General features: G+C 37.6%; 1 protein-coding gene across 2 annotated transcripts in view; it reads left to right on the top strand.

Annotated features, from left to right (window-relative positions):
* Positions 1–14,833, top strand: part of Ophn1 (oligophrenin 1) — a 308,721-nt gene that overhangs the window by 254,344 nt on the left and 39,544 nt on the right. For both annotated transcript variants that reach the window (XM_076918793.1, XM_034485518.2), the window contains exon 19: positions 1,882–2,041. In XM_076918793.1, the coding sequence (XP_076774908.1) occupies positions 1,882–2,041 (160 nt within the window). The remainder of the gene's footprint in view (positions 1–1,881; positions 2,042–14,833) is intronic.

Genomic DNA, 14,833 nt, shown 5'->3' with positions numbered 1-14,833 from the left:
CCGCACAGCACAGCCAAACTGGCCAAAGAACTGCATGCCTTTCACTTGCCTGCCTCTAGTAGTTTAAAAGAGCTTTAGTGGAGTTCAGTTCCTATAAAAATAATGAATTAGTAACTGTTGTGTGCCAGGAACACAGTTGGAAGTTGTTTACCACCTAGTAGAAGCAGCAGCTAATTAAACTCAAAGCTGCAATGTAGTCTTCTTGCCAGTAGCATCAGTTAAGTTGAGGACAGTACCAAGTGCTCAGCCCTGAACTCACATACACACAAACAACACAACAAGGGCTCAGCAGGTTGTGTTGATAAATTTATGCAGATGTTTATATGTAACAAGAAAAATCAAAGAGAAAAGGAGATGAATTGAAGAGTGGGTAAGCAGGGTATGGGAAGAAAGGGAAGAGGGAAATGATGTGATTATGTTTTATTTTTTGACTATTTGTGTTTATTGTCTTGCTTGTTCCTTGACTATTTGCATCTATTGTATTGCTAGTTCCTCAACCTAGAGCTGATCTGAATACTTGCAAGGAATTAAAATGGTATAAAAGCAAAAAGGAGGAGGGGGTGGGATAGAGGTTTTCTAGGGAGGGGAAATGGGGAAAGGGGATGTCATCTGAAATGTAAATAAATAAAATATCCAATAAAAAAGAGAGAGGAAAGAAATGGAAAAATTGAATTGAGGTTTTTAAGAAAGCAGGAGAAAGGGGGACTAAGAATCCTTTTTCTTCCCACCCAAAAGGAAGGCTGTCTTTTCCTTCTGAAATCATGTTTCTTCATATTCAGGGAACAAAGCCATAGAGGCATTTAAAAACATGAGGGCTGTGAGCTGTGGCCACCTGTAAGGGGATAGATGATCTGTCACCTTAAATAAATCTTCAAGACCAAATAGACGTTCTTTAGATATGGGATAGGGAACATTCAAGAGAAAGGGATAACCATGGTGTAGCCAGAAAAACCTAATCGAAGAAGTCTGGTGGAACCCCTGTCAAAGGCTAGCAATGCATGTAGTGCTGGTTTTTAGAAAGGCCAGAGCACCGGGGAGTACCATGCTGGAGAAATTTTCCACTATTTATTTTCCACTACTCTAAAGAAGATACAATTTATACAAGTTGGAAAACTGAAGTTCAGAGAGGTTGGAGTTAAAATTCCCTGTTGTACACCTTGTGAGTGGCACTGTTGAGATCCAAACTGAAGTTAACTGTAGAACCTGGACTATACATAGCTATTAAGAATAGGAGGCCAATTACAGAAGGTTTTAACTGTCCACTTCAAAGACCTTTTGCCTTCTACTATAAATGATCACGAGCCAGTGATGAGACTTTAAGCAGAGTGAGTAGAGATCTATCAGTCAGATTGCAGGACCTATTTCCTCCCTTGCTCAACAAATTGTGGCTCCAGGAAGATACTTTTCCATCTTTTATTTTATAAGATGAAGAAGACAGTCAAGTGATGATCAACCATAGGGTCCCTTTTGGCTCTTTGAGGTTTCTGTTTCTTAAACTGTGGGACTAGAATGGTCAGATTCCCCACTAGAATGACTAGCAGGCCATTTATCCACAGATGCTCTTTGCTGTTCCTTAGACCTGCTGTTTCCCTTGCCTTGCATGCATGCAGGCTTTTCTCCTGCTTTCCCACACCCTTTACTACCTCCACATCTGTCTCCCAACTCCCCGGGGTTGTTAGCCCAGTTCCCAACCTCTCATTTTGGCTCCTACCCATATACAATGTGTTGTTTGCTAGTTACTGCTGTTTTCTTATCTTTTCCATCTATACTTTAGGCCTCTCCTTTCCTGCCTTTGGGTGTCTCTATCTCCATTATCACCTAGCATAGTTCCAGTTACTAGAAAAATGAATTGTTTTCATCGTTTTCTTTTTCTTCTTGCAGTGTGTGTGAGCACAGCAAAGAGAATCTTATGACACCTTCCAATATGGGGGTGATCTTTGGGCCCACCCTGATGAGAGCTCAAGAGGACACTGTGGCTGCTATGATGAACATCAAATTCCAGAACATTGTGGTAGAAATCCTGATTGAACACTTTGGCAAGGTAATCATTCCCTAGCCTTACTATCTCTTCTGTCCTGTGTACCTTTTAGCTGTGTTTTTCTATCTGCCTGCTTCTATCCCTCCTCTTCTCTTTTCCTTCTTTCTGTTCTTTAGATTTTTAAAGGAAAATATGCTATAAAAGGCTTGGCTATCCTAGCACTCAGTGTGTCATGTAGATCAGCCCAGTAATAGTCATCCTTCTGACTTAGCCTGCAGACTGTTGGGATCATGGACACAATATTGTGCATCTTATTATTTGTTTTAATTTGACAGTGAAAAGAGATCCCACTGTAACACACTGACATGTTTTTGAAGATCTATAGATTAAAATAGAGCTTTGTATATGCTAAGCAAGTACTCCATCATTGACCTATCTTCCAGCTCCCTTTTCACTTTTTATTTTGGGACAGAGTCTTACCAAATGTCCAGATCACTCTTGAACTTACTCTGTAGCCCAGGCAGGCCTTGAAGTTCTGATTCTTCTGCCTCAGCCTCCCAAGTATGTGGTATTTTAAGCCTGCACCACTAAACTTGGCCACAGTGAAATTTAACATTAAATTGAACACTTAGCATTTCATCTATTAATAGATTCATTATTTAATAAGAACCCTATTTGGATTGTGGTGCTCAGGTGCTGAGATGCTACACATAAATATAGCATACCAGCAATATAAGAGATGTTTATTTCTTGGTTGTAAAATAATAAATAATGATAATCATCATCATCATCATCTAGCTAAGGTGACTTAATATAATTAGGCTTCCTTGGTCTTTCTTTCTTAGTGCTTCAGGAAGCCTAATATTCTGCTTTTCACAATTGTCATTCATCATCTACATCCTAGCTATCGAAAAGAATGAAAAACATAGAGAGTTTATTACACATACCTTTCAGGTTATGATCTGGGAGTTAGATATAATTTTTATTACATTTCATTATCTAAAATTCAATCTCACAATCATAGTCACTGATAAGAAAGGCAAGAATGTAGTTTGTCTGTCTTTCTTTCTTCCTTCCTTTCTTTTTTCTTCCTTCCTTCCTTTCTTTTTCTTTCTTCCTCTCTTTTTCTTCATTCTTTTCTTTCCTTTTTCCTTTCTTCCTTTCTTTTCTTCTTTTTTCTTTTCTTTTCCCTTTCTTCCTTCTCCCTTCCTTTCTTCCTTCCTTTCATGCATTCATTCATTCATCATCATTTTCATCATTGTTGTTGTTTTAAGCCATGGTCTTGCTATGTAGCCCAAAATGGCCTTGAAGATGTAGTTCATCTGCTCAGCCTCCCAAGTGCTGGGGTGGAAGGCATATGACACTGTGCTGTTTCAGGGAAGTAAAGACAAGACTTTACCAACAGAACATTCCCAGCTAAGACTTAAAAAGGAAATAACTAGTGTTCTCTGACATATTGTCCATTTTACCTCAATAACCTTTCATAGCCTTTTTGATTCTTGTCATTTGAAGTTCAAAGAGGATTATAACCACCTATGTGATAGTCACACATCCAATGTTATTCCTTTAGGAAGTGGCAGAACATAATGGATGCCAAAATACAATTAGATAGAACTGAGTTCCTGTCTTCCATAACACAATAGGGTAACTATCACACAAAAACTATGCTGAAAGAGAAGAATTTGTGAGTTTCTATCACAAAGAAACTATAAATGTATAAGGAGATAGAAATACTGTTTGATCCTTATGTACTATATATATGTATATATGTGTATATGTGTGTATACACACATACATATGTGTGTTTATTGAATTATATCACTATACCACATATACGGATAATTGTTATGTGTCATCTAAAATGTGTTAACAACATATTTTGACTAACATTCAAAGTACTTTATTGTGTACTACTGCATCATTGGTCATGATGTATAGTTGCAGTTTGGGGTCTATACGTGGGGCCTTGTAATTACCAAGTTGTGAAGAAGTTGATAAGACCTACATAAGTACTATATGAATAATGGCTTTCTAGAGAGGCAGAGCCAGTATGTTACATATATAGATGTTAGGGATAAGACCTATTAGGGAAATTGAATAGCAGCACAGGCCATGTATGGGTTATTGACCTTGAGATTCAAGTAGCATGACTCAGTCTATTTCCATAGGCCTCAGAACCAGAGAGGCCAACAATATAACTCATCTTAGACAGGATACAGATAAAGGCAGCCTGGTGTGGCTGATATCCTGGTGTAAAAGAAGGAGTGGAGATGTCAATGGGCCTACAGTCCTGATGTCCAAAGCATCAGAAGAAAATTCTGGTCCAGAGATTAGTTTTCTGTATTTCCATGACTGCAACAGATTAAATGGGTTCTTCCCACAATAAGGGGTAGATCTTCCCTGAGTGGTCCACTTCAATTCACATGTAACTCTTCTGATAACACCTTCACTCTCACTCTCAATAATAACTTTAGAAAATCCTTAATCCAATCTGATGCTTAAAATTTGTCACCACAGGTTCTAAAGGGGAACAAAACTAGAAATAGAAAAAACAAGTTCCTCAAGCAGATATCCTATCATGAACAAAGGTCCAAGAACTGAGAATATGTTATTGGAACATGAAGTAGAAATTGGAGCAGTGGAGGTAGACAGGAATCAGGCCTGAAAAACAATTGACTGCCTAGTTGATGAGTTTGGAATATGTGAAATTTTTATCCTGCCACTATGAGGAAAACATTGTTTATGAGCATGGAAGTGCTATGGAGTCAGCCTTCTATAGGCTAGAGTTTGCAGAACAACTCTCACACACAGTGGATGGAGGGAGGGAGGGAAGAGGCAGTGCTATAATCTGAGAAGAAGAAGTTATAATCTGATTTAGGGCAGTGGGAAGAAGATGAGAGAGACAAAAGCATTAAGACTTAGTGATTAGAGGTAGGGAATATTGGGGGAGGGGGTTTCCAATGCCTGGATTTCTTACCTGCCTGACCAAGTGAATATAGCCACTTTATTGTAAGGAATATAGAGTGGGGACATTTGGGCAAGATGAAGTTCAGTTGGGGAAGTTAAAATCGACACTTCTAAAATGCATAGAACTTAACTATGTGAATATAAAGCAGAGGTCAGTGAACTTTTTTTGTTTTATACCATATAGTAAATATTTTAGGCTTTGGAGGCTACAGAACTTTGTCACAACTGGCCAGTGCTGACTATTGAGTAGAGAAGCAACCATAAACAACATGTAAACAGGAGTGGCCATGTTATACTAAATGCTTATAAAATAGGTAATTATGCCCATGGCCTATAATTAAGTCAATCTTGGCCTAATAACTAGATGCCATTTATTGATAAATTAATTTATTTGCACAGCATAATTATCTGTCATTTATCATTGTTGTATCTATTGGTCAATTAATCATCCATCCATCTGTCTATACACCCTTCTGGTTTTGTTTAGAGATAATAGGAAGCTATAGAGGAAAATAGGTTCAGAAAAATAACAAAGGAAGCAGTAGGACTTAGAATCTACTGGGAAGACTTGCTTTTCTGACTATTAAAAAACTAGGGGAGTGACATGATTTTACTGATTTTTCTTAGGACTATTTTGGATGATGTGGGAAAAATAGCTATCTATAGTGGACAGAAACTTAAGTAGGAAACTAATTAGAAGCCATTTTACTTTATTCTTTAAATTGTATGTATGTAGTATGTATGTATGTATGTATGTATGTATGTATGTGTGTATGTATGTGTGTATGTATTTAGTTGTACGCTGTATCTTGTTCATGATTTTCCCCTCCTCCAACTCTCCCCAGATCTTCCCCACATCTAAACCAACCCAATTTCAGGTTCTTTTTCTTTCTTCTATCTTTCAAAGCAAGCACAAAAAAAATGCACTCAAGTCAAACAAGAGACCAATGAGACAAAAAATTGGTAAGCCAAAACAAAAATTTTAAAATGCCTACACAAAACCTGTACTTCACTTTGTGTTGGCTACCTGGCCTGCCCTAGAGTGTGGCTCATGTACCCAATGACACTCCATTGGAGAAAGCTAATTTTCCCTTTCCCAGAAGGTATCAATTACAAATAGTTTCTTGGTTATGTATGGGGCTTTCTGTTCACTCCCCCTCTCAGTGCTGTGATTTAGTCCAAAGTCTCTTACTCTCTATACATTGTCCACTTGTGGCTTTCTGTGTTAACTCCCATTTACTGCTTTTCTGATATAAGCTAAATGAGGCAATAATCTGGGGGTTTAATGATAGCTCACCAGGGTCATTTTATTGCTATATTCCTTTAGCACAGAAAAGTGCTAGTATGTTTTCCATAAACATGACTTATTTATATAGTCTTAGGTATTTGGCTTTTAATAGGGGTATCATCTCATGGAGTGAACCTTATATCCTCTCAAAAAGTGGCTTGTTATTTCCACTCAAAACAAATGAAAAATTTGAATAGAAGCCTAACAATGCATTTATAGGAGTCATATGCTAAAACTACAGAATGCTGACAAGAGAATTCACAGAAAATATAGGTATACTAAGAAGCACACTGTGTTCAATGAGTAGAATACTCAGCATAGTGATATCATTTCTTTCCAACATGATCTGTGTGTTTAAGACAATGACACGTTCAACTGAATATTTTGTAGGTAATGACAGGCTTATACTAAGTAGAGGAATATAAAAGGGACTATAAAAGCTAACAAAATTTTGAAAAGGAACAAACCAAGATTCATTACTAATATTAATGGTTATGATATTCAAAACATAAGATAATATACAGTGAGCAGATGGACAGGCACCGACCAGTGGAACAAAATAAAGAATGTCTAAATAGTCCTATAATGTTTGGATAAATTATTTTTCACAAAGGTAAAAAAAATGACTGGGAACGTAGGTCAGTGGGAGAGTACTTGTCTTATATAAATCAGGCCCCAAGTTAAATCTCCAAGTTCTGCAAAGATTTTAAAAAAAAAGATATTCTGTGGGAAATTGTATATACATTGGTAATGAAAGTGAACTTCAATTCTCATAGCATGTGCAAAGGTCAACTCAAAATGGATTGAGTAAAAAGAAGCAAAATTAACAGCAAAAAGTTGGAATATTCAATTGCAGGTAAAATTTTGGTAAACTACATAGGAGAAAGTATTCAGGCCCTTGGACTTTTTGAAAAGGTTTTCAATGGGATGCCCAAAATACAACCCAGAAAGGAAAAAAAAAAGAAATCAGTTGATTGGATTTTTATCCATGTTGCTAACAAGTTGCAAAGGATCCATATCTAGAATATATAAAGGACTCTCAAACCAACCACAAAGAATCAAACATTCTAATTATTTGACTAGGTAAAAGTCATGAACTATATGTACAGATGGCAAGGAAGAGATTAAAAGTTGTTCAGGATAACTAACCGTTAGGGAAATACAAATAAGACCCAAATGAGATATTATTACATGCTTAACAGAACAGCTAAGTAAAACTAATGAGAATTCAAAATGGCAATGAGGGTATATAAAAACTCAAACATGTCATACATTTCAAATGGTACTATAATATAGGATAGCCTTTCTGAAAAATAGACACACAGTTTCTTAATTAAAACAAGATGAACCAAGAACAGATTCTCTGTAGAACCCATAGTTTACTTTCCTGAGCATTTGTCAGGAGACACAAAAGCTATTTACACGAATCCTCTTCAGGGATTTTAATTTATCCATCACATTCCAACTATATATTGGGCATTATTGGAGACACTTTCCACCTAAGTTCACATTAGGAGAAGTGAAGGCGTAGTTAACTGACTTGTACAGGGTTGCAGAATGAGCAAGTTTGGGAACTCAGATTTAATATGAACTCAAATATACACTAGGCTACTTCAGCGTCTTTGCTGAGTTCTTGAAAATGAATACTTGCATTAAGTAGTGGGGATGGCCATTAGAGATTAAAAATCCAAGGCTATAGTTGAGAATAGACTTGCCAGAAGATCATCCACATAGTGAAGATTTGTGTTAGAAGATATCTGTGGTAGTTTGAAGGATGTCCCCCATAGGTTCAGAAATTTGAAATTTGGTCCCCAGTTGATTGGCACCACTTGAGGAAAGTTCTTGAAGCTTTAGGAGGTGGAACTTTGCTGAAGGAAGGTCAGTTTTGAAAGTTAAAAGCCTTGTCCCACTCACCTCTTGTATAATTTGCTCTGCTCATTTCCTGCTAGTGGATAGGACTATGATCTTGCTGCTTCCTGGTTCTGCTACCATTCCCGGTACCATATGTCCTTGCCAGTGTGGACTCATCTTCTGGACCCATAGGCCTGAATAATCTCTTTCTTCTTCAAGTTGCCTTTGGTCATGGCGTTTTATCTCAGCAACAAAAGTCACCAATACAGTATCCAAATTTTGGCGTTTGAGTTGAGCTCCAGGCAGAAGGGAGCCATGGAAGTGCTTCAGTATGTCCTGACGTACTACACTTCAAATGTTCTTATTCATTTGTGAGTGGACAGAAGAATGATGATGACATGTTTAGTATGTTATCACTCAAAACCCCCAAATTTCTATAAACTTTATCTTGATAAATTTTAAAGAGAAAAAGCCAACTTTATTTTACCAAAAAGATCTGATCTTCAGTGAATGAACTTAATCCCAATGGGGTTTAGAAAAATGTGTTTTGCTATCTGTTTGGTCAAGATCCCAAACTACATAGTGTAGCATCATGTGAGGAACAACCATAAGTGTTGGCTATCTGTTGTCCACAGGCTCCAATAGGAGGTCATTTCTGCTTACCTATACTCAGTAGCAGAGTGAAGTTGTCACACCCTACTAGCTTGTAAATATGTATTAAGTGACTGTGGTTCTGACCTTTCTATGATACTAAAGATGTATACTGACTATGTTTTCAAAAAGCAACATGATAACCAAGAGTTTTCTGATGTATAAATTTACTTCATGGTAGACAACCTATGTGGATATAGAAAATGAACTTCCAGTTTATCATTCACTTATCAAATTGCCCTTTTTGAAAAAGAGAAAATTATATATGAGGTTGTTGCAGAAGTTATGGACCGTGTGCAGGTGTAACTACATAGAATAGTTGTGGGGATTAAAAGAGCTAATATATGTGAGAGCTGAGGCTGCACTACAAGTACTGGGGATTATATGTTCCTGCCAAGTTGTTCAGCTAATGGGATATTATTTTTCAGTTGACATATATTATAATTTCAGTAATATTTTTTCCACTTATGCTTGCCCTTTCATAGAAAGGGACTTAAACACAATGGGCTTAAGTTTCTCTATCAGCCTCTCTTTTAAGGGTATCCATGGAGATAGTCTGTAAATAAAACTTGAATATACTGGGCACGCTGATGTTTAAAGGAGCCCATTTCTAGATCTGTCTTAACGTTATTTTTTTTTTTAAATAATTTGAATCATCTCTAAAGTAGGAGACCAGCTAAGTAATGAGGGAAAGGAAGTTGTCCCCTGACACTAATCCCTTAGAACAGCACTATCAATTATTCTCAAGTTCTCACTCTCTTTAGCTCATGGAGTAGTGTGTGTGTAACAGGGCGCTGGGACCTGCTATAGCAATGTAATTTGGACTGACAGAGGAAAGTTGAATTTTGGTTTCTGAACATTGTGTTTAGGGGAGCTGCTGGGAACTACAGGGAAAGAGAGAGGTCAGCTGTGAAGGCAGTTCTTAGTGATTTAGTTCTGAGGACAGAATGCTATTTCACTTAAGGAGACAGAATATGGGATGGATCCATTTGAATATCAGAATAAGAAAGTGACTTTAAAGATCTTCTGGCCCCAGGCACTGGATTTTACATAAAGCTCTTTATAAAGTGCTTTGCTCCAACTTTAGTCCTACTTCTAGTTTTTGGCAACTCCTAGCCTACCTTTACAGTTCTCGGGAAGTTTATAAAAGAACTCAGGTGCCAGCCTTGAGTCTTGCCTATCTATTATCTCAAATGTACTTTGACAATGCATTTTGTCAGCCGAGTAGCCAGACGTTAGCACGTTCCTCCTTTATTGCTCCTGATCCCACCATGGTAATGCTAGAAATCAGTTGTTAGCTTCCTCAGACTTAGATTTTTGTGCAGTGACCCTGGAATCGGGCTGGGTGCAGTGAGGTGCACTGTACTCTTAGCTCATCTAGTTCTCAGTCTGACTCTGAAATGATGCGTATTATTTATTTTATTTTTCTAGATTCAGAGAAACTGAGTGTGTTAAGTGGCAAAACTCAGACAAATTCTGTTCTGTCAGGTTAAGGCTGCATCCCAGTGTACGGAGACCTATTAATTTTTAGGTGAAATGCTAAGAGTGCTCTAAGTTGTGCTTATCTTTGCATCACCAGCACTGACTTAGGTATTGTTACTGCTGCTGTGTTTGCTCTCCACTGCTAATTGGTGTATCACAATACTTTGATTTTTCTTTACATATATTTTAGTACTGGGGATGTAACACAGGGCACCGCACACACTCTGACTGTCGTAACAGTGAGCTCTAGCTCTAATCCAATAGTTGCCTTTTAGTGAGTGGGTAATTGCTTTCCAGTTCTACACAATGTTGCTTACTGGTGTCAGTATTGTTTTCTGGGAATGACATTATTTTCAAGATAATTGGGAAATTCAGTACTAATATGTGTCAGAGCGGGTTTTACCTTCTCTAAAGATGAGTGTCGTTAGAAGCCATAGTTAAAGGAACAGGAATACTGAATGATACAGCTCTTGTTGCACATGATTGAGGGCAATTCTTGTAAACTGGCCAGAAAAAGCACGATTGTTTTTAGTACAAAGTTTGTGCAAACTCAAATGCTGCCTCTGTTCCCAAATGTCCAAATAGGAACTTATCCAGGAAAACAATTGCATCGATGTTGTAGCAACATGATGGATTTGAGGAGGCAAACAAGAGTCCCTTTTGAAAAACAACTTTGATTTATGTATTTTTCTAACACCCAATCTAGCAGCCCTGAGGATACAGACCACAGCTCTGTTTATTCTTTCTGAAAATTGGCTTCTGAGAATTCGAGTCTGCCACCAGAGGGCAGCAAGAGAACAGAAAAATGTGTTTCTCACCCTCTCCTTTTTTGGAGTAATAAATCACACACACACACACACACACACACACACACTGTACATATATAGATTAATTTTAAGTGCAACTGATCAATACAAATTATATATTTTACTATAAAACTTTTTATACTTTAAAATGTACTTATCGTCATCTTATAATCATTTCTAGTACATGTTATGTGTGTGACAGAGAGAGAGAGAGAGAGTATGTGTGTGACATAGGTATATAGAGTAGGTGAGAGAATCTAATTAAGCCAGGTCTGTGCTTCAGTGTGTTTAATTTCTGAAATGATAAGGTTAAGCTAAAAGTTATTAAAAATAACATTTTTATTAGTTTGTACATGTTAGGACATTTTCAGAATCTAATATGTAGTTAGCTGAGAATTTGGCAAACATTTCCAAATGAATCTTCAGAAAAATATCTTTAAGTATGAATATTAAGATCAAAGTGTAACCTGAAGAAAAATATCTTTCAACAGAGAATTATTAAGATTGAGAAATTTCAGATGTGTTCATTAGTCATAATGAATCTTTAAAAACAGTTTTGAGATTTCAACCCTGGTGGAGCTGAGATCTTCACACGTTCTCTAGAAGTCTGGTTCTCTTAGGCTTTAAAGCAAGGTTAGGACTTGTTTCAGGTGAATAAGCATGTCCAAACCTGACTACATGGCGTGTGAAGTACAGGGTGCATTTGGGAGTGATATTTGCCCCCAGTGTGACTTTCAGTGACTTGAAATGCTCATTATGACTCACTCTGTCAATTCTGGTCATCCTGATAGTTCTCTTGAGTTTCAGCAAAAGATGACAGTTCACTCTCCTTTCCATTTCTTTTCTCCAGCTGCCACTATATCCATTGCAGCAGTAAAAACAGTAGATAGCATTTAATGAGGACTTACTATATGCTAAATCTTTTGTATTTAATATCCTATAGAGTAATTCTACCAGCTCTGAGGTTTTCTCCAATTTTACTGGTAGGTAATGAGACATAGAAATGCTAAATTGTGGGAGATAAAAATCAAATCTCTTTTTGTTCATATCTAGTTTGCATGTCCAGGTGGAAACACATTTATAAATAAAATAATCAGATTTTAATTGTAGTATTACTTTTTTATTGTTGATGTTCAATATTCTGTACATGGAACTCAGGGCCGTGCACTGCACTGTGAACTGTTAGGAAAGCATGCTACCACTGAGCTACATCCTTAGCCCTTGAAGATCTAAAAAGATTTCCAAAATCATATAGACCATTTTTTCCTCAGTAGACAATGATTGTTTCATAGAATTTATCTCTGCCTCTGCCATTGCTTTAGAGTGCTCTGAAGTCTCAGGTCAAAGTCTAGACGATATAGTAAGACTGGGGTCAGTAGGCTAGAGGGCCAGATGGTGGACTCTGGCAGCCAGACTTGGAACAAGACTGATTTTCTGCAGTCAGGCAGTTGTGCCAATAGGAGTTTTGGAGGCAGGGGATCAGTAGAGAAGCACTGAAAGATTGTGTGGTTTATTTCTGTTCTCTGATACTTTTGTGGCTGATGATTTGGTCATTGCTACCTCTTTGGATTAAGACAAAGAAACCAGGAAGTGCCCAGGTTAGGTTACGTCTGGAGGGTTTTCTAGTAAATTATCTAGTAATGAGAATGTAATGCAAAGAATGGAAAAGTAATGTTAGAACCAGACAGCACTGGGGTGTAGTCCTAATTGTATCCTTTGCTAGTTGGGTGGTCTTGAGCAAGTCAGTTTATCTCCCTGAGCCTTTTTTGCCTTCTTTTAAAAAGGAGAGTAATGATTAGCCCTACCTCAGAGTTAGGAGGATTCCATATGACAAAGGTGTCAAGTACTTTGTATGTAGCACATTGACCATCTCCATGACCTCTCCCACCAGTATTTTATACTATGGACAGGAAGCAAACTTGATCTTAGTGGTGATGTTCTCCTATAATCATTTTACTTTATTGTCTCTTAATTCATTGTAGTAAAACAAGCTTGTCTTAGAGGTTCTCAGACGTTTATTTACTTCTCTTTCCTTGTGGTAAAGAAGCTCTTAACTTCCACAGCCTAAATCATCCTATGTTGGTCCAAAAGAAGCACACCACTTGATATCTAACAATCCATTCTTAGTAGAAAACACATAATTTTCCATTCCAGTCAGAAACATTCTTAGCAGGATCTTACTGTTTTCCCTTGGTGTTCTCACTCCAAGGCAACCAACCAGGGAAATGGATAATCAGAGCATGGATGACAGACCTAGTAAATATAGTCAATGGAAGGTGGCAGCTATTTTCTACAGTAGATGCTGTACTTTAAGGGAAAGGGTACCATATTGGGTCTTAGAACTTGGGCTCTGATCACAACTCTACCTTCTACTAGTTTTGGAGCCCTGGGTATGTCATATCTCCTTTTTGGATATTCGTTTTCTTATAAGTTCAGTGTATGAATAGAAGTAGATAGCATTCTAAAATATTGTATCTTAAAAAAACATCTTAAAGTCTATGTGTTGCTGAGTCAAAAGACAGTCTTAATGACAGCCCTCTTTTAAAACTTGGCTCTTGTTTACAACAGGCGTGACATTTTCAAAGTTCTGTACATACTCCAAGCAAACTTGGTGACATACTTGATGTTTAAAGTGGTTTGTGCCAAATGCTAAGAGCTTATTATTTTTTACCCTATTGGCCACCTTTGTTTCTAATGTAGTTGAAAATACAGTTTCTGCTAATATACACAGACCTCAGAAAGCTCAGTCTAGTATCAGCCAGAGTATAAATGGAGAGCTGGTGCAAAACTGGGACTTATCAGGGCCAAGTATTAGGGCTTTGGTTTATAGAAAGTCAAGGTAGGATTTGTTGTTGTTCTTTTCTTTCCTTTCCATTTTTTATTTGTTCTGGTACAATCTGATATATACAACCTAGAATCCCCATCTGGGGTGAAGCTCCATAGTTGTTCAGATCTGTGAAGACTGGCAAGAGTTGAGTTTGATCTCTCGGTCTTGGACAATTGGAAAATGACCATCTTACATTAAACTTCCTTTTCACATCTAAATACAGGACAGAAAAGATGCATCACCAAACATAGACAAGCCAATCATGAACCCTGATAATTCACTTTTGGCTGTGCCTCAAAACCCAAGTGGGATGACCCAGATTTAGGCATCAGAACCTGTTAGAAAGAAGAAGAATGGCCTGGAATTGGATGTCTGTCTCTTACCCTAGGCAACACTTAATATGAGAGGGCAATAGAGTCTCGAATACAGATTTCTGTTAGACCAAGCCTTGAACATTCAACTCTGTGGGTATTTCACTCAGTGCTAACCATGCGTCCACAAATGAACACTAGTTTGGCCCCATATTATATTCTCATCCCTCTCTGAGATCAGTTTTCTATACTCATTCTTAGTGACCACAAAAACTTAATGAGTTCTTACCTAGTTGCAGAGGGAATTCAGTCAGGCCTGTGGTTTCTTGGGTTTTGATGGGTGGGAAAACAAATTCTACCCAAACCTGTTCCCATTCAAAGAATTGGTTGTTAAACCTTAAATGTTTCCTTCTTATATAGTAGAAAGAATGTTATCCTTGAAGTCAGACACTTCTGAGTTCATAACACGGCTTTGCTACTTATTATCAGGTGGCCTTGGAAAATAAATACATACTCTTTATTCCCAGCCAAGCCCTTGGCCTCAAATTCCCTCTCCAGCTTTTTTCTCCAAATTGGTCTAGTCTGTCTGTTATATAAGAATGCCCGCTTACTGTTTCAGTTCCATGAGACCCCAGAGTCCAGAGAAGGGAAAATGAGGACCAGTGTCTTGTC

Source organism: Arvicanthis niloticus, chromosome X (genome assembly GCF_011762505.2).
Source record: "Arvicanthis niloticus isolate mArvNil1 chromosome X, mArvNil1.pat.X, whole genome shotgun sequence".
Lineage (NCBI taxonomy): Eukaryota > Metazoa > Chordata > Mammalia > Rodentia > Muridae > Arvicanthis > Arvicanthis niloticus.
The sequence above is the reverse complement of the archived record's forward strand: the minus strand, read 5'-3'. Positions and strand labels throughout refer to the sequence as shown.